Source organism: Papaver somniferum, chromosome 6 (assembly GCF_003573695.1).
Source record: "Papaver somniferum cultivar HN1 chromosome 6, ASM357369v1, whole genome shotgun sequence".
Classification (NCBI taxonomy): Eukaryota; Viridiplantae; Streptophyta; class Magnoliopsida; order Ranunculales; family Papaveraceae; genus Papaver; species Papaver somniferum.
In genome coordinates, this window is record NC_039363.1 from 51,023,480 (window position 1) to 51,047,098 (window position 23,619).

At 38.9% G+C, this 23,619-nt stretch overlaps 1 protein-coding gene across 1 annotated transcript; it reads right to left on the minus strand.

Moving 5' to 3' along the window:
• Positions 1 to 6,161: 6,161 nt before the first annotated feature.
• On the minus strand, positions 6,162 to 15,294 carry LOC113290799. The gene is made up of 3 exons (XM_026540387.1): positions 15,158 to 15,294; positions 6,303 to 9,285; positions 6,162 to 6,209 (listed from the first exon to the last, which is right to left on the minus strand). The coding sequence occupies exons 1-3, from the start codon at positions 15,292 to 15,294 to the stop codon at positions 6,162 to 6,164; spliced, it is 3,168 nt and encodes a 1,055-aa protein (XP_026396172.1).
• Positions 15,295 to 23,619: the final 8,325 nt, after the last annotated feature.

Genomic DNA, 23,619 nt, shown 5'->3' on the forward strand with positions numbered 1-23,619 from the left:
TATTGGCTTGAATGAATGATTGAGCAGATTCACAAATAGAAGAATGTAGGAATGCAGGGGAGATGGCCATCCGTTGGAGGAAGTAATTGAGCAAGAAGATAGGCTGTCAATTCCATAAGACTGACAAGCCAAATACTAACTGGGCCTTGTGAACTTCATGGAGGCATATCCAACAAAGATGGGATTTTGGCATGGACTTCTCATACAAGTCCGAGGTTTTCGATTCCAAGAGGAGCCGCAAGTGAAGTCTATAGAAAAGGGAAAAACTGTAATTTTTATGAGATCTTATCTCATCTTCTACTTTTGTTATAGGGTTTAGAAACGTGATAGGTTTTCTCTTCCTTCTTGTTATGAACTCTTATGCCATGAACATGAGTTAATTTTATTTTGGTTAAGGAATAAGTTGGATTTCCAAACGTGGGTTGTGTTCAATAAATTAGTTTTGTCTCCATACTTATCGTTTATGATTCATTGATTATATTGATACATGATTTGAATGCTTGTTTGGTTGAGTCTAGAATCAATTGAGTTTGTTTTCATATGTATTGCTAGATTAGGATTTATTATACGCAAAAGTGATAGATTCCTGATTACAAGTAGCATAATTGTGATTATTGCTTGTAGTGATACATCCTATTAGTCACAGGTGAATCATAACCTTTGTTAAATCATATTAGTGCTTTTACACGTTCGATTACTTTGATTGGCCTAATTTCGTAGAACTTAGTGCATCTATGGAATTAAACTTGATTAGTACTTTTACACGTTAATTTGCTCTCTAAGATAGAATTCATATTCGCATCTTTTAATGTGCTTGTTGATGACAAGAGGAGATTTTCGGTATATACTTGCGATCAAGGTATCCTAGGGCCTTTGATAAAAGTTGAGATTAAATATCAATTCTAATTATTGTTTCGAATACATGCTTGTGAATGAAAACCGATCCTTGACTAATATCTTCATCTTATTGATTTGCGTGCTTTATTCCTTTGTTTGCTTTTAGTTTTGTTTAGTTACAAAAATTAGAAAAAATCTCCCCTTCTTTATATAGGAAACCGAACAATTTGACAACCGAAGACCTCTCTGTGGGGACGATCCTTTCTTTCCCTTGCTTCATTATATATTTTGAGTAGTAAGAAAGTGTAATTATTTTTGACGCCTACAACAACGATCATAAAACAACTTTTATCTCAAGATAGGAGATAAAGTAGATAGACTTTTGAGTGATATATAAGTTCAAGTCTCCACATACCCTTTAGTCGATGAAGTTCCACCAGTTCCTTGAGTAGTTATTCGTCTTGTATGATGATCGCCATGGAGTTCTTGAGCTCAACTACACTTTCTATCCTAGTCCGAGACTTATCTATAGTAGACTAGAAATAAAGACTTATATTTTTGATCACTAACATTGACAAACATGCTTGAGATATCAATGCATGCGAGTTCAACCGAGCAGTGCTCTAACACAACTCACTAAAGAAACAGCTGGGGATTGTACACTATTTGGTAACATCATGTAATCCTTGCTTCTGGGTTCTCCGGTCCGGGTACTTTCTTCCATTTCCGTGAAGTCTACATTGATCCGATGTTTCACTACACGAGCATCCTGTGGTAAAATTAATGAAATAATTAAGATGCGATTATCATGTCTCTATAAAAGTCATATGAAGAATACTTACTTGTGAACATTATGGAAGTACTTTTCATTTATCGCCAATGGAGGGATACTTCAATCTTAGTCGAGCAAAAATCATCTCAACGGAAGGAGGATCTTGTACCAGAGGTGCCATTACAAAATCATGTAAACGCGTACGTTGCTGATTCCAAAAAGTTATATGACCTGGAGTTGTGTAGGCGACTCGGTCAGAACAAGGAAATAGATATTCGCGCCCGTTCAAATGCGTACAACCTGAAGAAATTTTAAGTTGGTTGACTGATGGCTTTCTCTTCCGAAAATCGGGAACACACTGATCCAAGGCCCATTTGTCGAACCACTCTATCGATGTTATTCCTCCACAAGAAACTTTCCTTGTATTACTGATACTAAATAACAAGGAGTGAAACTCAGTATGAAGGATCTCTCACCATCACTCAGGTATGTACCGGATTCCAAAGTGATATTTTCTTCAGCATCATTAAAAGTGATCATTTGTGAGATGAAAGAAGGAACCGACACCCATGGACAGAAATTAAACTCAGACTCGTTGTCTAAAACATTGGTGAGACGCATCCTGAGTCGAGGCTGCTTTGTGGACCACCACTACGAGGGATTGGTGCATAATTCTTGAAGCGCTCCCACAATAAGGCTTGTAGAAACATTGTATTAATGTACGTGTCAATTTTTATAAAGCCATTGGAAACACTGGAATCTATGACCAATGAGTCTAAATTGGAGAATATTAAACCCAAGAACAGGCTACCGATGGGAAGTTTCTCACCTTGAGCCATATTAATGGCAAAAGGAATCACAAATGTCTTCATCAAGTTTACACTATCTTCAATTACCTTTCTGGACATCCACAAGCACAAGAAAGCAACAATGTTTAACGTAACATCGACAGGTCTTTCAGGAGTCCTATCTCTTGGCCACCAGTGCCTCAACGATTGAGCATAACAAAATTTGTTGGATAATTGTTAATATCATTCGTCGTAGTTGTCAAGACATTATACATTGCCATCTCCTCTGCCGAAAGTTCTTCAGAAAAATTACTCGTAACAGGAAGATGCAATAAAGCAACTACATCCTCTAAAGTGATGGTAAATTCTCCCCACATGCATATGAAAGTGTGAGTAGGAATGCACCAGCGAGCGAGCAAAGACACCATACCTCATACATCATGGTAGATAAACAAATCTCCAGCTGCTTGAATAGCTCGTGTCACATGTGCATTATCTAGCATGGTTCGTACACGATCATAACCCAACATATGTCTCGCCCATCCAGAAAAGTCTGTTAAAGGTTTTCGAGAAAGCTTGAATTCTATATGCGAGGCAGAGTAGTTCCCTCTTTGCAGACATAACCGAATTATCGCTCGAGGAGATACTAATTTTCTCTGAGCAATGTCCATGGGATGTATAAGAAGGCGAAACGAAGAACCTGTGAGACGTTTTTTAGGTCTATATTGAACCACAAAGAAATCATCATCAGTGTTCGGAATATTCTTTATTCCAGGTGCTTCTTCTTCTTCATCAATGGAAGTCTCGTCTACAGAGGTACCATTTCTTGAAGTTTCATCTACGGAGGTATCATCACTGGAGGTAGAATCCCTGGAAGTATCATCTTTGGAAGTGCCATCATGAGAATCAGTCATCCTTGCAAAGTTGTTGTGACATCCATGCAACAATTCTACTTCAGTATATCATTCGTATATGCAAATTTCATCAAAGCAGTGAAATTAAAGCACAACAAAATAATTAGGATGCTCGCATCAGCGTCTAAAAAAATGGTAACTTTCCAACTCTTACATGTTTACAATTTCACTAGATGTAGTGATTATAATGCAAAAAATTCGAGAATTTGTTCGTTTCTTCAAACCTGTAAAGATGAGCAAAACTCATTTTTCAAAATCATAACTCGATTTTTCATAAAATTGCGAGCAATTCACATAACTTTCATTGTGTGAGCAATTCACACAATTTTCACCACGTGAGCAATTTACATAATCTTCACTGTGTGAACGTTCACTGATTTTATATTACATGAGCATCTACTATTAAATCACAAAGTTCATGAAAGCATTATTTCATCACAAATAATTGTTTGCTTTTAACAATCGCTCAAAATCAAAATTTGGTTTTACAAAATTTTGATTTTCATGAATAACTCACGTATTTAACAAAAAAAAATTACTTGAGTGAATAACTGACGTAAATATTAAAAATAAATAAATTTGGACAAGAGTGAATAACTCACGCAAATAAAAAAAATAAAAAAATCGCTCGAACGAGCATTCGTCTATGAAACGAGGGTCTTTCCTATTTTTGTGAAAATCTTCATACTCAAAATAAAATTTTGTTTACATGAAAGCTCATAGAAAAAATTTTATTCACTTCAATCAGAGCATGTCTATTGAAAACATATATTTTTCTCTCATGCTAAGGATTATTGTTCGTTTCTTAAACTAACAGACAAACGTCTGTTTCCTAAAACAAACTTTTATGAAAACCTACGCATGTGTACACATATATGGGATTTTTTTTATGAAAACTCATCAACTTCAAGTATTTAAAAAAAAATTAAAAAATCATCACTTACCTGGTCGGTGTCGTCAGCCGGCGGTGATTGACGATCGTCGGCGGCGGAATCTCCGACGAGTTTTCCTTTTCTTCCTTGCTGGCGTGAGGGAGATGAAGAAGAGTGGTCGGTCAGTTGGAGAATTTTTTTTAAAAAAAATATTTAATATCAGGGTTTCTTCACATTTATAACAATTTTATTTCCAAAACCTGATTAAACAAGGATTTCCTTTTTGGGCCCAATCCTTTAAACCCTAAACCGACCAAAATTGGGCGTTCGATCGTCCGAATCAGCGGTGCTTCATCTCTCTATGCTCGCGGGATGACACTCTATCATACCGCCAGAGTCCTTATCCGGGCATTTGCTTGTACATGACATCATTGGAGCAAATCGGGGATTCTGGAAATGCATTTTCACGACTAAGTTCAACTACTTATCTCGTCTACTGGAAAGTCACCATCCAGTGCTTACTGTGGAACATGACTGTCCCTCACTAAGCAGGGGACTTAATGTTGATGGTGGATTTTTGACAAAGGCTAAAATCGTAAAATCATGTTACTGCATGTTTCTGACTCGGCTTCAGAAATGTATGTGAAACTCATATTTTGTGATCCATGAACCATTTCACGATTTCTGACTGAGCGAGAATCCTCTCAGATCTATGATGAATATTTTCCTCGAAAAGCCTCTCAGCTGAACTTTCGACACTTTGCACATTTCATCATCACCTCTACGTAGAATCAAAATAATTGGACGTCTCCTAGACATATTGCAAGCTAGTATAGAGCGCTAACGTCTTCAGGATGTCATTGTTTGTTGTTTCCTGACTATGTAGAGAGAATGTGTATAGAATCTCTTAATGATTGGACGACTCCTAAACATATTGCATGCTAGTATAGAGCGCTAACGTCTCCAAGACGTCACAATGTTTGTTGTTACCTGACTATGTAGAGTGAATTTATATAGAATCTATTAATGATTGGAAGGCTCCTAGACATATTTCATGCTAGTATAAAGCGCTAACGTCTTCATGACGTCACAATGTTTGTTGTTCCCTGACTATACAACCCAATATTCAGAACGAATACGATGCTTTCATTATCGCATACCTCGATTCTCGAATAAACTCGCTCATAGGCATATCACATGCCAGTGTAGAGCAATTCATAAATTAATTCTAGCATGTCATTCATCAACTGAATTTCTAGAAAATAATATGTTTATCTCATTACTCCGTTCCATGGCTGATCCTCAGCTGGAATTAGTAATAGATAATCATTCTATCTCATTACTCTGTTTCATGGTTGATTCTCAGCTGAATTGTATGGATTAGTAATAGATACTCAATTAATTTTATTACTCCGTTTCATGGCTGATTCTCAGCTGAATTCCATGAATTAGTAATAAATATTCACTGATCGGATATCTGGGCCACCACCGAGTAAGCCCCGAGAAAATGGTGTGAGTGTACTTAGCAATAATGCACGAACGAGCACCCGAGGACACGAACGAGCACTCAAAAATATGGACAAACGATAAAACATATGCAAAATACGGAAGAAAAATAATATTAATAAAATAATAAAGAGGCGCCCAGGGGGACCGGTCCCACCGGCTGGCCGGTCCCATGCCTCTTCCTTTTATTTTATCTTATTTTATTATTTTTCCTAATCTCATGAAAACTCCTTCATTTGAGAAAACTCCCTCGTTTGAGCAAAACTCTCAGTTTCTCCATATTTCCTTCACACGATGAAAAATAATTAAAAATATGGAAATGTGTCACGGGACCGGGCCTACTGGCCGACCGGCCATGCCCTATCCGTGGATGGTTCCACACCTTATGATTCCTTATTTTATTATTATTATTATTATTATTATGAAAACGTACCTCTGAGGGCTTTTATTGAAAATAGGGAAAAGAGTAACATTACAAGAAAAGTGTTGGTAACCTAGCTACAAGCTGGGCACCAACACCCTTTTGAATAACAATACCTAAACGATGAAAAAGAAAACTGTTAGTGCCACAATTTGCGTCATTGTGAGAGAGACAGTTCTTTAACCTCTTTACAAAAGCCACTGTGTCCTCACTTAGTTCACATGTAGTGAAAGCAAGAATATGAAAGCCATAACCATGAGACTCACACTTCTCTAAATATTTGTTGCGTTTACGGAGAATCGCCCTAGAGAGAGCTTGACCCGGAGTGAAAGAACGAGTATCCCCAGTGAAGGGAGAAACGCATGTGACATCAAAGCATGTATCTCTGCCGTTTTCCCAGTTGTGTACCAATAGGTCGGCCGGCCTCAAAGCAGCATTCTCATCAGAAATAAAACCTAAGGCGACTTCTTTACGTGATGCGACACCGGCTTTGATACATATATCCATAAAAACGTCACGTACCAGATCGTGCCGGAATTTGAGTCTGACGTCGCTAGCACAATGTAGGGCATGGTCTCCAAATATGTCCATCTCCTTATTACAACTTGAACAATGACTGCCTTCGGGAAATAGCGGGATGCCAAGGCGGTAGCTGAGAACACTTCTGAACTGACGGGGTCCAAGGGTTTGATTCAAACCAACAATGGGTATGGCAAGTAAATAATCTTGTGCGTGCTTAAGCTTGTTACACTGCCATAACACACTGTCACGTACACTCAAATGAAAGGTTGTGGGTATCCGTTTCTTCACTGCTTCGAAGTATAAAACAGCCAGAGAGTGCATAGAATGAGGGGTTGTATCGTCAAAGCTATGTGAGGAAGAGGTAAGACCACAAACTTGGATGTAGGTTGCTAAGGCTTGCTGGTATGTTGGGATTGAGCTGGTAGTAGAGGTGTCCTTCAATATGACATCTTGTATAGCCCTAGTTTGAAACTGTGAAGCCAAGTAGCAGTAATTGCTGGTGTCCTGCATCGTATACACGCCAAGACCTCCGTCTTTGATTGGAAGGGTAGCAATGCGGTATTGCAATGGACCAAAACCTTCCCCATCTGCAGTAATAAGTTGTCGCAAATATTGAAAGAGGTGATCGTCAAAGTGAGTCATAGCTTGCTGCAATGCTAAGGGGTTTGTTGTGCGCATAGTAAAGTATAATCTTGAGACCCCAGTACAACTGCGCAATAGTAATAGTTCGCTTTGCGGATCCTTGAGCTTCTTGACGACTGACATGAGGTTGATGGTTTTAGTAACTCTCTGCATCACCATTTCCTTGCAAAATTGTAAATCTAGGCTGACTGGACCACCTAAGAGTTTGACACCGGTTGAGGGTCGACCTATGTTGTCCGGAAAAACGCCTGGAATTAAACTCCGTGGGTCTGGTGTAGGCCAAAATAACTCGGTTTTGGTGATGTTGAGGTGAAGACCCCTGCGGACACCTTCAGATTGAATTATAGCCAAGGCCTTGGAGACTTCCAACGTATCACCAATAATGGTGCCGTCGTCGAGGTACCACGCATTTAAGTCTAACTTGCACTTGGAGGCGATGCTCAATACAACAGGATGAAGAGTAAGCGCGAAGAGCAACGGACCAAGGGGGTCACCTAGTTGCACTCCCTTAGCCGAGTATAGGATGAACTCATTATAGTATAGCCGAGCCGGTTTAGCATAACAAAATTCGACCCACTGAGCAATTGCAGGACAATGGGATCTGACCTCTTGGATTAGTGTTGTACGATCTACCATGTTAAATGCATTCAAGAAGTCGATGAGTAACATGAAATTATTGTTCATTGTACCTTTTAACTCCATGAGTCTGTTGACGGAAAGGAGGATACTTTCTCCACCACATGGCACTCCCACACCAAACTGGTAGTCTCCCAAATAGGTAGACATTTCCTTTCCAATTTTCACAGCTGCAACTTTGGAAACTAGCTTGCGCCATATGGTACCCACAGCGATGGGTCTGAGACCACCACCAGGTTTCTGCAACGGCGTAAGGGGAGCACTGGCAATGTATTCACCTAGAATGGCAGGGCATTTTCCAGCGAGTAAGATATTTACCACCTTTGTAATTGATGTTACAAGCTCATCTGCAACTGCGCTTGATGCTCCACTCATGGCATCAAGTAGATGTTGTGCCCTGAGACCATCCCTACCACAAGATGTTCCTTTGGGGAAGTTTTTTATAGCACCAAGAACTGAACCCGTGTCTACAACAATGGGATCAGCAGTGATTGCTTCAGCGGGTATAGTAGGAGGGTGAGCATGTGGGTGTTTTTCCTGCAGTTCTTTGAGTGTATCTGTAATGCATGGTGCAATACCATTTGACGAGAGAACTCGAATAGCCGATGTATAATTCCCAAAATTCAACTTCTTTCTGCAAGCCTGCAATTTGGCACTCTCTTGAGTCTTCTTGCTTCTTGGTTTGCTCACTGGTTTACACTTTGGTACCTCCAACAGTTTGGTGATGAGAGTAACACATCCATTATGTTCTCTCCAGGTGAGTATTGCACGGTTGATAGAAGCAACTTGTAGGAGCTTCCTATTGCCAGACCCCTCTTCGGGTGTGCTCTTAGGAGTGTAGAGGTTGAGAGTGCAAATAGGAAGGAGCAATAACTTTATCCATGATGATAAGTCAGTGGGACTTAATACGACAGCATCCAAGCATGATTTAAGAGTTATTGAGAAGTTCAGTCGACAAGGTGGAGGAATACTATTGATAGTAGTAAATTGCCTTTGAAAGACTTCATTGAGCAGTTCTACAGATAGGGATGGAGTATTCTCAACCACAGTGTCTGTTGTGTCTTCGGCATTCGCAAAAGGCTTGGTAATATCATATATAAGGAAATCAGCACATTGCCCATTGAATGGCCCTGAGACAATTATTCCCTGATGGCTTGAATGACGACAGGGTTTTTTCCATACATGCATACTCATGCATAAACTGCAGAGCCACATCTGTAATGACCCTAGAACTCGTTCCCAGGCTGTAAAAACATTCAAGTTGTTGCCGATTCTCTCCTTGCAGGTTTGTTTAGCCTCTGCTGTACGAAAATGTCTGTCGTTAAGGTGTCTGGTGAACGAACTGCGAACGAATCCTCGACCATTAACCCCGTCTCTGCAATCGTAAAACCATTTAAAAAGGACAATGGAAGTGATCACCGTATGACTCTGTATCTTCACCAAAATCATGTGATGAAGTAAAATCCGTTGATGGGCTAAAGTATTGAGACTCTGATACAGAAGACGACGCAGCAGATGATGATACCCCATGTTGTGATGAGGAAGATGATCTAGAACGAGTGTTACGCATGGGAACTGTAAAAATAACTGTTGTAACTACATCGGTTGGTGAGAAACAGTGGTTAAGAATGGCATAAATCGAAAGGAAATAACAAGGGGATTCGAAAGATGAAGAGTGATCGGAATTCTATGGAGGAAATTCGAAGCAATTGCCGGAACAAATTTGTAGACTTTCTGTCGCCTGTAAATCGCCCGGAGTTTCTCTCTCATGCCCTTATTATTATTATTATTGTTATTATTATTTCCTTCATCTCATGAAACTCCTCCGTTTGAGCAAAAACCCTGGTTTTTCCATATTTTCTCAAATATTGCTCAAACTGTCAAAGGCCAAAAAGTCATATGGTCACATGACCGACTAGTCTCCTCATGGAAAATATTAAAATATTATTATTTTAATATTTTCAATATATTGATCGGACGAGCAAATTTCTACTTGCTCATTCGAGCAAAGTTGAGAGTTTCAGTCAAGATCAAACTCTTCTGAAAATCCAAAATATTGCTCGAACGCGCGTCAGAAAATATCAAAATTCTTAGAATTGAGACAAGGAAAATATGGTGTCACGGTAATGCCACCTTGACGGACAAGGTCTCACCTTAGGCTTGCAAGGATCCGGTCCCACATACTTTCACAATTTTGACCTAATTAATCTTCTACGGTTCATATTGGGTTCAAACTCTTTCCAACCAACTTCGAACTTGTTCAATTGACCACCAGCTGGTCCCACAACCACCAAGGGAAGGTTTAATACCCCTTGGTCGGTCCCTCATCTCTCCATAATCAGGTTTTATTCATAATGCTCAGACGAACATTATTTCAATAAATGATTAAACCAGCATTTAATCATCCTTTCACCAACTGGTCAAGGACTTTGATGCATGATCATTCGAGCACTTGGACATTACATGGTCGGCCATCAACCCATGTAGCCGGTCGTCTCTCACCTAGTGATTGATTTTTAATAAACCATCAGGTGATCAACAATCGATCAAAATTAGGGCTTTGAACTGAATGCTCTGCAAATCATAATTCCGAGCAAGTTCAAGCACTAATAATTTTATGTTAATCCAGCAATCAACATCTTGATTAATTATATAATATTCGGTCCAACTGCCAATATTTTAAAATTAATATTTTATCTGGTCATACTACCAATTGTTCAAACAAGTAATATTTGCGCAGACGAGCAATATTTGCTCAGACTATGATTCAACTATCAATATTAAAAAATACATCAAATGAGCAATATTTGCTCAGATGGGACTAGTAATATTATTCAACTGTCAATGTTAAATAATTCATTAATCGATCAATATTCGCTCAGGCTATCAATATTCATCATGTTAATTCAATTATCAACATGCATTCGAGAACTATACATACATCCCAGCAGACATGTTCAATCCATGTATTATAGAGCATTCGTCAATCATGTTCGATTCAACAAAACTTAGACTCGTCGTCTAATCAAGTCAACAACTGACCAATTAAATACACGTCTGCCTTGCAGACTCCACGTTCGTGAAACATCAATCACGTCATATGGGGGGAATTAATTAGGGTTTTGGTCTGGCGGCCTACGGCACGTGTGTTTATCCACGATGGGAAATGTAAGTAAGTCGTGCAAGCAGTTGAGGGAGTTAGCAAAGTAGTGGGTGGACAATCAACCAAGTCTATGTACGACCTGGAACTGGTTAAACCATGATTTCCCACTTCACCACTTTTTTACTCGAGCAACAATCACACTTGCCAGGATCAATGTGTCAACATTCTTGCATTATAAATAAGTCTCTGAATTCATGATTGAACAGACAATCTGAGATAACCAATAATGATCGTCTACAGAAGAATTTTCATCCAAGCAATCACTCTCAAGAATTCAATCAATTAACCAGAACTTATTCAAATCCAGCAGTTCATTTGCAGAATTTACAACACATTCAAAATCCTTGATCACCATTGATCTCACACACTTCTCAGCTTCCCTCCTACAGATTGACCCTCTTCCCTCTTTCTGACCAAAATGACTTTGGACGGCCATTGTCTTGGTTTTGGCCGGAGTCGTACATATTGATCTCTCGAACTCAAAGCAATCTCGTGCAGTGCATCTTTTTGAGGTTAAGAATTTTGCTCGGTCGAGGAGTCCTGTCTGTATGGTTGTCCCTTCAATTTCCTAAAAAACCAGCAAATCGTTTTTCCCCATCAACATATTGGCAACCACAGTGGGACATTGATCTCTCGGCAATCCCAATTCGTCAGAAATGGTTGATCTTAGGTCAGGTTCAATTACAAATCCTAACCCAAATTGTGCTAGCACTAGCAACAATAGTGGTACTCCAGAAACTACTCCCGCTGGTGCTGGTGATACACTCCTCCTCAAACCAACATCGGAAACAATCCTCTTTTCGGCCAGTCTCCTGAAGAAATCAGAGAAAATCCGCATACTATAGTTGATATCATGAAGGTGCACGAAACTCTCGCCAAAAATCAGATTGACATGGCTGAAACATAGAAACAGTTGTATACTTATCTTAAAACTCTCACAGACAAAATGTCAGAGAAAACTCGGGACGGGTCGGAGAAAGAAAAGCCAAAGAAACATCCCCGGCTGCTGATCCTGAAATCTCTCCAATTCACGTGGTGGATAATGATGAAGTATGCAAAACTGCAAATAACCCACCAGCAAAGGAGTCTGCAGGTTTCATCACTCGTGAAGACCTGAAACACTTTCTGTAGGATCGAGGGAAAGGAAAGACATCATTTGTCCATTGTCACCAACCTCAGTATCCCGCTGCTAGACAGAGAATTCCTTTCCCAAAAGGATACACTTATCCAACATTTACACTTTACAATGGAACAGGGAATGATCGAAAGCATATTTCTCGATTCCTGGGAGCATTAGGCGAGCATGAACACAATCTTGTTGTCCGTCTGAAGGAATTCTCAAAGTCTCTGACAGGCAGACCATACACCTGGTACAAAAACATCGCACCGGGGAGCATCACCAGTTGGGGAGAAATGGTTAATGCTTTCTACCAGAAATATTTCTTCGTATCTGAACAAGTTACTCTCTCTGATCTGGGAAGGATATCCCAGAAGAATAGCGGACATCCGAACGACTATATGAAAAGGTTCAAAGTCCAAGATTTGGATTTCCATGATCCAAATGTCACTGAACAACAACTGGTGGACTTATGTATCAACATAATGATCACGGTCTACAGAGATTTATTGGAGAATATGTTATTCCATACTTTATCGGAGCTTCATGAAGCAACAAACAGTCAGCAACCACTGCTCCAACCCTACTGGAAAGTGCAAAAGCTATGAAGGTCGAAGAATCGTGAGAAACTCGAGGCAGCACCAGGAGCCTGATCAATAAGCAATACAATCTACAACTCTCCATAAATGTTGTTGCTAAAAGGAGTAAAATAAAGGAGGATACACAACACAATAACGCTTCTCCAATATCCCAGGCCCCTGCAAAATCATTGAGGAAGGATAACCAAACTCGAAATGCACAAGCACCAACTCAGCGTCAGCAAAACAACCAAGACCCAGACTTTCCTTTCCCCATTGAAGAGGTGATCGAATTATTAGTGGTATGGATCCAAGATGGTGCAATCAAATTGCCTCCTGTCAGGAGAGAACCAACTGAGGAGGAGATGGAGAATCCATGTTATTGCCGCTTTCATAAATTTTTCAATCATCCGACAAGCGATTGCAGAATCTTAAAGCGCATTTTCAAAGAAAAGGTCGACTCAGAAGAACTAGGGACTGAAGGAGTGCACAGAAGTCCTCTCCCAATCAGGACTTTCACTCTCTCTGAACCACCCTTCAAAGAAGCAGTTCAATCATTGGTCGAAATTGTATGTGAATTGCTTTATCTGTCAAAGGAGGAAAGACATGTTCATGGATTTGAATCGCATAGTGTCAGGGAAATGCCTATCTATTCCAGAAACACTCCCGAAGCTCCATCCACAGACAAAGAAATGTACGACTGGGGACTCCTTACCATAGTCAATCTCAAGGGAAATGAATTCAAGAGAGCGTTGGTCGATGTTGGCACGGGTATCAATATTATTCCTTTAAAGACTCTCAGAGTTGCTGGCATCACTCGACAAGAGGCCACTAATGCTCTTATCTCAGTCATAGATCACGAAAGAATACCCATAGATGCATATGGATATAACTTTCTCAAAATGAAAATTGGTTAAACCTGGGAAGAAACCAAATTTCACATAATCAGGGAGGATCCTGGATATGATATGATCCTTGGACTACGTGGGTCCATGCTGAAAAAGTAGCTACCGAAAAAGCACCTTTAATCGCACATTTCTCTGGTATATAAAACTCTGATTCAGAAGAAATAGAGGACACCCCGTCGTCAGAGCACCTGGAGGAAAACAAAGCCCTGATGGAGTTAAAGCAAAAGCCTAAAGAAGACACACTTGCGTCCTAAAAAGGTTCCACACTCAGGAAAGTCTCATTCCACCTCATACATCCATATTATATACTTTCAAACATGCTCTACTAGTCTGGGGACTTTAGTCCACCAACAACCTAGCTGTTGAAAGACGTTATGAGTAGGTAACCTCACCTCAGCAATATTTTACTAAGTGGTTGGATGTGGAGCCTCTCCGAATAGAGCATCTCACTGAGACATTTATTGCTGAAATGATGTCTAAGAGCTATCTTGGATATTCTCCTGTAACCTTGCATGAGTGTCCACATGTGACACAAAATCGTAAAACTTCCACCACACGAGCATGAAATCCTACCATGAGAGGAATTCCGAACCAGCAGAAGATATTCAGAGGATAACAATCAAGCCTAACAAATTTCACGAAGGATATTTGGTTCTCAAAGCAACTAAATGCAATATTCAATCTGCAAGGAACTCCAACTGGGAAGGGCCTTTTATGATTGTTAAGTCGGTTGTTGGAGGATACTAAAAGTTGGCTGATATGAAGGGAAAGACGAGCGTGCCAGTAATACAATAAAATTGTCTCGAAGAATTTGACGTCTGAGACATTCGACGTTTGAGGTGTTAGACGTTCCCACGGACATCCAGGACACCTTTCATTTTAGGATTTTCTTTTATCTATATTTTCAATTCGTCCAAAATGTATGCAATATTTGCATTCAGTATTTGAATTCAGCAATTTATCAAATTTTATTTTACTTAAAGAAAATCTCTATCAAATCCGAAGGAAAATCCTCAATACACTTTTCCAAAACCAATCAAAAAATCAAAACCAAAATAAAATCTCACATCTCTCATAAGTTCAAAGTTCTAGAGATTATGGAAGAAAATAAAAGGAAGCCAGCAAAGTAAGATTTCTGGTCCTCTGCATCCTTCAAGACTTGCAAAGCCGCCTTCTCCAACTCCAGCTCTTCAATCAACTTGGCAATTTTGGTTTCTTTCTTCATCAAAACATCACCAGGAAAAGGTACATTCTTCTCGCGTACGTCCTTAATGATGTTAATTTTCTGATGCATCCATTTCAAGTTGAAGCCAAGTTTCTCAAAGTTATCCAAATTATACTCCCAATCAAAGAGTACATCTGAAGTAACATAATTTCTAGCTCTGGTTCGTATATCGTCTATGGCACGCAAGATAGCTCATACTTGCAGTGTCGAGAAGTATCTACGTTTGGGATCTTTGGTAACGACGATATGACTATACCTTTTCCATAACTCCTCAAACATGCCAGCAAATCCAGTAGGAACGGTTAATCCACCAACTAGCTCATGGTACGGGAGTAAGTCGCCGATTGCAGGATCAAAAACAATCCCTGCATTAGGGTATTCGTGCACCGTCATACGGGTCTCAATCATTGAAGCATATTATTCTATATCTGGAGCAATTTCTTCAATCGATGAAGCAGGAACATTTTTTTCTATCATAGTTTCTTCTATTCCTGGCCCGGTTTCTTCTATCTCTGAAGTAATGGCGACTTGAGCCTCGTTCTCCTCAACAACTTCAGTAGAAACATTCTCATGACCCTGAGGTATGGAGATGGTAACATCATCATTTTGATTCACCGTATTGTTCGAATCATCATTATTGGATCCATTACCCTTAACTTCGTCATTTGGCACCTAATATGATGATTACATGGGATTAGAACACTCCAAGCATGGAAATAAAAAACAATCATCAAATTCAGAATGTAAGTGATCTAACATCATCAAATTTATTCATTATGCGTTCAAGACATGAGAAAATAGTGTAAAAGTCATACAAAGACATTTTACGACAAGTTCATCTGAGGAGATTTTACACTTCCCTGTATAAGAAGACGAACTTGGATAAATTGGTAAGGAATCTAAGGTTGTGTCATATGTTATTCTCTTCATATGGATATTCTTTACAACATATCCAAAATTCATATCAATTGGTTATCGAGCAAAAATATGTGGCTGAAACATCGAACAACATGACAGTTGGAATTTTTCTGAAGACTTCCTGGAAGTAAACTGTTTCACCAATTTCGACCCCTAAACATGCTCAAAACATGAAAAATCTAGGAAATTTCATGAGCATAAAAAATCCGGGGTAGATTGCATAAATCTGATGTCGGATGAAGATTCTACAACGTTTTTACTAAAATACTGAATTCTGAATTTTTTGGTGACGTATTTCAGCAATACTTCTCATTTATTCACATGGATTCTCACTCAATCATTCACAAATCAGAAATTTTATACTTCTACGAAGAAAATACAAGATGGACGCTTACTTGAGTGGTCTCTAAATTATTCGAGGGATCGATATTGCTGGCGTCACCATTAGGAGCATTATTACCTTCATTCGGTTCCGCCTCTTGAGAATTTTCTTCATCACTATCTTCCGAAGACGAGTAAGCATTATCAACACTTTCTTTATCCATGATAAGCTCCTCCTGGATATGTCAACATCAATCACTATTATTTCATTCAAGAAATATCATACTTGGTTATGCAAAGAAGTACTTACATCGACTTCTTCTTCATCGACACTGGGTTCATGAATTGCTTGCCCAGGAGCAAGATGAAGACCATCAATGTTCAACAGAGTAAAATTCTGAAGCAAATTAACAAATATTTGTTTTGTGATCCTAATTACACGGATAAGAAAAAGTCATGATGGAAGAAGCATTGACAACTCACCAAAGAAACAGTTGGGGACTGTACACTATTTGGTAACATCCTGTAATATCCTTGCTTCTGAGTTCTCCGGTCCGGGGACTTTCTTCCATTTCTGTGAAGTCTACATTAATCCCAGGTCTCACTACACGACCATCCTGTGGTAAAGTTAATGAAATAATTAAGATGCTATTATCATGTCTTTATAAAATTCATAAGAAGAATACTTACTTGTGAACATCCTGGAAGTACATTTCGTTTATCTCCACTGGAGGGATACTTCAATCTTAGTCGGGCAGAAATTATCTCAACGGAAGGAGGCTCTTGTACCAGAGGTTGAATAACCATTACAAAATCATGTAAACGCTCAAGTTGCTGATTCCAGAAAGTTATATGACCTGGAGTTGTGTAGGCGACTGGTCAGAACAAGGGAACAAATATTCACCCCCATTCAAATGCGTATAATTTAAAGAAATTGTAAGTTGGTCGACTGATGGCTTTCTCTTCCGAAAATCTGGAACACACTGATCAAGGCCCATTTGTCGAGCCACTCTATCGATGTTATATTCCTCCACAAGAAACTTTCCTTGTTTTACTGATACTAAATAACCAGGAGAGCAACTCAGTATGAAGAATCTCTCACCGGATTCCAAAGTGACATTTTTCTCAGCATCATTAAAAGTGATCAATTGTGAGACGAAAGAAGGAATCGAAACCCATGGACGAAAATTAAACTCGGACTCGTTGTTTAAAACATTGGTGAGACGCGTCATGAGTCGAGGCTGCTTTGTGGACCAACGCATAATCCTGGAATTATCTCTCTGAGAGAAAGCATGATGAGTATCAATATTTGGTCTTTGCAAAATTCTACGAGGGATTGGTGCATAATTCTTGAAGCGCTTCCACAGTAAGGCTTGGAGAAACATTGTATTAACGAACGTTTCAACTTTCATAAAGCCATTGGAAACACTGGAATCTATGACCAAGGAGTCTAAATTGGAGAATAGTAAACCCAAGAACAGGCTACCAATGGGAAGTTTCTAACCTTGAGCCATCTTAATGGCAAAAGGAATCAGAAATAGCTTCAGCAAGTTTCCATTATCTTCAAGTACCTCTTAGGACAGCCACAAGCACAAAAAAGCAGCAATGTTTAACGTACCGTCGATAGGTCTTTCAGGAGTCCTATCTCTTGGCCACCGGTGCCTCAACCATTGTGCATAACAAAATTTTTTGGATAATTGTTAATATCATTCATCGTAGCTGTCAAGACATCAGACATTGCCATATTCTCTGTCGAAAGTTCTTCAAGAAAATTACCCATAACAGGAAGATACAATAAAGCAAATAGATCCTCTAATATGACGGTAAATTCTCCCCACCTGCATATGAAAATGTGAGTAGGAATGCACCAGAGAGCGAGCAAAGCTACCATACCTCGTACATCATTGTAGATAAACAAATCTCCAGCTGCTTGAATAACTCGTGTCACATGTGCACGATCTAGTATGGTTCGCACACGATCATAACCCAACATATGTCTCGCCCATCTAGAAAAGTCTGTTATAGGTTTTGGAGAAAGCTTGAACTATATATGCGAACCAGAGTAGTTCCCTCTTTGCAGACAAAACCGAATTATCTCTCAAGGAGATACTAATTTTCTATGAGTAATGTCCATGAGATTTATAAGAAGGAGAAACGAAGAACCAGGGAGACGTTTTTCAGGTCTATACTTAACCACAAAGAAATCATCATCAGTGTTTGGAATATTCTTTATTCCAGGTGCTTCTTCTTCATCATCAATGTAAGTCCCGTCTACAGAGGTACTATTTCTTGAAGTTTCAGCTTCGGAGGTATCATCCCTGGAAGTGCCATCACAAGAATCAATCATCCTTGCAAAGCTGTTGTGACATCCATACAACATTTCTATTTCAGTATATCATTCGTATATGCAAATTTCATCGAATAAGTGAAATTAAAGCACAACAAAATAATTAGGATTCTTGCATCAGCGTCTACAAAAATGGTAACTCTCCAACTCTTACATGTTTATAATTTCACTAGCTGTAGAGATTATAATGCAAAAATTTCGAAAATTTGTTCGCTTCTTCAAACCTGTAAAGACGAGCAAAATTCATTATTCAAAATCATAACTCGATTTTTCATAAAATTGGAAGCAATTCACATAACTTTCACCGTGTGAGCAATTCACACAATTTTCACTACGTGAGCAATTTACATAATCTTCACTGTGTGAACATTCACTGATTTTCTATTAGATGAGCATCTACTATTAAATCACAAAGTTCATGAAAGCATTATTTCATCACAAATAATTGTTTGCATTTAACAATCTCAAAATCAAAATTTGGTTTTACAAAATTTTGATTTTCGTGAATAACTCCCGTATTTAAAAAAAAAATACGTGAGTGAATAAATCACGTAAACATTTTAAAAAAAATATTTGGACACGAGTGAATAACTCACACAAATTAAAAAAAAAAATCGCTCGAACGAGCATTCGACTAAGAAACGAGGGTCTTTCTTATTTTTGTGAAAATCTTCATACTCAAAATAAAATTTTGTTTTCATGAAATCTCATAGATAAAATTTTCTTTACTGCAATCAGATCATGTCTATTGAAAACATATATTTTTCTCTCTTGCTAAGGATTATTGTTCGTTTCTTAAACTAACGGACGAATGTCTATTTCCTAAAACAAACTTTTATGAAAACCTACGCATGTGTACACATATATGGGATTTTGTTTTATGAAAAACTCGTTAACTTCAAGTGTTTAAAAAGAAAATTAGAAACAAAAAATCATCAGTTACCTAGTTACCTGGTCGGTGTCGTCGGCCGGAATTTGGCCGTCGGTAATTGACGGCCGTCGGCGGCGGAAGCTCCGACGAGTTTCCCTTTTCTTCCTTGCTGACGTGAGTGAGATGAAGAAGAATCGTCGGTCAGTTGGAGAAAAAAATTAAAAAATATATATTTACTATTAGGGTTTCTTCCCTTTTATAACAATTTTATTTCCAAAACTTAATCAAACAAGGATTTCCTTTTTGGGGCCCGGGCCCGTAAACGCTAAATCGACCAAAATTGGGCGTCCTATCGCCCGAATCAGCGGTGCTTCATCTCTTCATGCTCACGGGATGAAACTCTATCATACCGCCAGATTCCTTATGCAGGTCTTCATGTTGATGACATCTTCACGGGATGACATCTCTTCATTTCTTCACGGGATGACATTTCTTCATTTCTGAAGTCTCGTCTATTGGAAAATCACCATCCAGTGCATACTGCGGAACATGACCGTCCCTCACTAAGAAGGGGACTTAATGTTGATGGTGTATTTTCGACAAAGACTAAAATCGTAAAATCATTATACTGCATGTTTCTGACCCGACTTCAGAAATGTATGTGAAACTCATATTTTATGATCCGTGAACCATTTCACGATCTCTGAGCGAGCGAGCATCCTCTCAGAGATAAAATGAATATGTTCCTCGAAAAGCCTCTCAACTGAGCTTTCGACACTTTGCATATTTCTTCACCACCTCCACGTAGAATCAAAATGATTGTACGACTCCTAGACATATTTGATGCTAGTATAGAGCGCCAACGTCTTCAGGATCTCACACTATTTGTTGTTCCCTGACTATGTACACAGAATGTGTATAGAATCTCTTAACGATTGCACGGCTCCTAGATATATTGCATGCTAGTATAGAGCGCTAACGCCTTCAGGACGTCACACTGTTTGTTGTTCCCTGACTATGTAGAGAGAATGTGTATAGATCTCTTAATGATTGGACGGCTCCTAGACATATTGCATGCTAGTATAAAGCGCTAACGTCTTCATGCCGTCACACTGTTTTTGTTACCTGACTATACCCACCAATATTTAGAACGAGTATGATGCTTCCACTATTTCATACTCGATTCTCGAATAAACTCGCTCCTAGGCATATTGCATGCTAGTGTATAGAAATTCATAGATTAAATCTAGCGCGTCATTCATCAACTGAATTCCTAGAAAATAATCTATTTATCTCATTACTCCGTTCCATGGTTGATCCTCATCTGGATTCCATGGATTAGTAATAAATAATCATTCTATCTCATTACTCTGTTTCATGGATGATTCCCAACTGAATTCCATGGATTAGTAATAGATACTCAATTTATTTTATTACTCCATTTCATGGATGATTCTCAGCTGAATTCCATGAATTAGTAATAAATATTCACTGATCGGGCATCTGGGCCATCACCGAGTAAGCCCCGAGAAAATGGTCTGAGTGTACTCAGCAATAATGCACGAACGATCATCCGAGCGCACGAACGAGCACTCTAAAATATAGACAAACGAGAAAACCTATGAAAATAGAGAAAAATATTAATAAAATAAGAAAGAGGCGCCCAGGCGGACCGGGCCCACCATCCGGCCGGTCCCATGCCTCTTCCATTTATTTTACTTTATTTTATTATTTTTCCTAATCTCATGAAAACTACTTCATTTGAGCAAACTCCCTCGTTTGAGAAAAACTCTCAGTTTCTCCATATTTCCTTCACACACGATAAAAAATAATTAAAAATAGGGAAAGGTGTCACGGGACCGGGCCTACTGGCCGGCCGGCCATGCCCTATCCATGGCCTGTTCCACAGCTTATGATTCCTTATTTTATTATTATTATTATTTCCTTCATCACATGAAACTCCTCCGTTTGAGCAAAAACACTGGTTTTTCCATATGTCTCAAATATTGCTCAAATAGTCAAAGGCCAAAAAGTCATATGGTCACATGACCTACTAGGCTCCTCATGGAAAATATTAAAATATTATTATTTTAATATTTTCAAAATTTTGATCGCACGAGAAAAGTTCTACTTGCTCATTCGAGCAAAGTTGAGAGTTTCATTCAAGATCAAACTCTTCTGAAAATCCAAAATATTGCTCGAACGCGCGTCAGAAAATATCAAAATTCTAAGAATTGAGACAAGGAAAATATGGTGTCACGGTCATGCCACCTTGACGGACCAAGGTCGCCCCTTAGGCTTGCAAGGAGCCGGTCCCACATACTTTCACAATTTTGACCTAATTAATCTTCTACGGTTCATATTGGGCTCAAACTCTTTCCAACCAACTTGGAACTTATTCAATTGACCACTAGCTGGGCCCACGACCTCCAAGGGCCGGTTTCATACCCCTTGGTCGGTCTCTCATCTCTCCATAATTAGGTTTTATTACCTAATACTCAGACTAGAACTATTTCAATAAATGATTAAACCAACATTTAATCATCCTTTCTCCAACTGGTCAAGGACTTTAGTGCATGCTCACTCGACCACCTGGACGTTACATGGTCGACCATCATCCCATGTAGCCTGTCCTCTATCACTCGGTGATTGATTTTCAGTAAATCATCAATTAATCAACAATCGATCAAAATTAGGGTTTCGAACTAAATGCTCTGCAAATCATAATTCTGAGCAAGTTCAAGCATTAATAATTTTATGTTGATCCAGCAATCGATATAATGATTAATTATATAATATTCGGTCCAGTAGCCAATGTTTTAAAATTAATATTTTATTTGGTCATGCTACCAATTGTTCAAACGAGTAATATTTGCTCAGACGAGCAATATTTTCTCAGACTATGATTCAACTATCAATAGTTAATAATCCATAAAATGAGCAATATTATCTCAGACGGGACTAGTAATTTTATTCAACTGTCAATGTTTAATAATTTATTAATCGAGCAATATTCGCACAGGCAAGTAATATTCGCTCAGACGTGCAAAATTTGCTCAGGCTATCAATATTCATCATATTGATTCAATTATTAACATGCATTCGAGAACTACACATACGTCCCAACAGACATGTTCAATCCATGTATCATAGACCATTCGTCAATCATGCTCGATTCAACAAAACTTAGACTCATCGTCTAATCTAGTTAATAACTGACTAATTATATACACGCCTGCCTTGCAGAATCCACGTTCGTGAGACATCAATCACATCACATGGGGGGATATTAATTAGGGTTTTGCTCTGGCGGCCTACGGCACGTGTGTTTATCCACGATGATAAATGTGAGTAAGTTGTGCAAGCAGTTGACGGAGCTAGGAAAGTAGTGGGTGGACAATGAACCAAATCTCCACACGACATGGAACTTGTTAAACGATGATTTACCACTTCCCCACTCTTTCAATCGAGCAACCGTCACACTTACTGGGATTAATGTGCCAACATTTTGTAATATAAATAAGTCTTTGAATTCCTGATTGAACAGACAATCTCAGATAACCAAGAATCATCGTCCACAAAAGAATTATCATCCGAGCAATCACTCTCAAGAACTCAATCAATCAAACATAACTTATTCGAACCCATCAGTTCATTTGCAGAATTTACAACACATTCATCGTCTACAAATCAACCTTCTTCCCTCTTTGTGACCTAATTGACTCTGGAACAGCCATTCTCTTGGTTTAGGCCAGAGTCTTACAAATTGATCTCTCGAACTCAAATAACTCCCGTGCAATGCATCTGTTTGAGGTTAAGTAGTTTTCTCGGTCGAGGAGTCCCGTCCGTACGGTCGTCTCTTCACTTTCCCAAAAAACCAGCAAATCGTTTTTACCCATCAACATAGTCATATCCCACAATCTTTAAGTGACCGTTTATAAGAAGCATCACAATTTATGGTTAGAAAAGGTGCTTCTGGAGGTGGCCAACTTCCAGTTCTATCCAAAGTATTATTGGATCCCATAATGTTAGAGCACTGCTCGGTCAAAATCGCAAGCATTGCTATCTCAAGCTTGTTTGTCAAGTTTAGTTTCGAAAACTAGAAAGTGTAGTTGAGAATTAGACTTCACGGCGTTCATCGATTAAAGACGAATAACTACTAACGGGAGCTTGTGGAACTTCATCAACAAAAGGTATGTGGAGACTTAAACTCATCTATCACTCAAAAGTCTATCTACTCTATCTCCAATTTGAGACAAAA

Coding starts and splice junctions, on each gene's coding strand:
- LOC113290799 (XM_026540387.1), bottom strand. CDS start 15,294: ATGACGGTGCACGAATACCCTAATGCAGGGATTGTTTTTGATCCTGCA. Junction 9,286..15,157: donor TTTGAGGAGTTATGGAAAAG/GTATAGTCATAT, acceptor TTACGATTGCAG/AGACGGGGTTAATGGTCGAG. Junction 6,210..6,302: donor GTGAGGACACAGTGGCTTTT/GTAAAGAGGTTA, acceptor GTTATTCAAAAG/GGTGTTGGTGCCCAGCTTGT.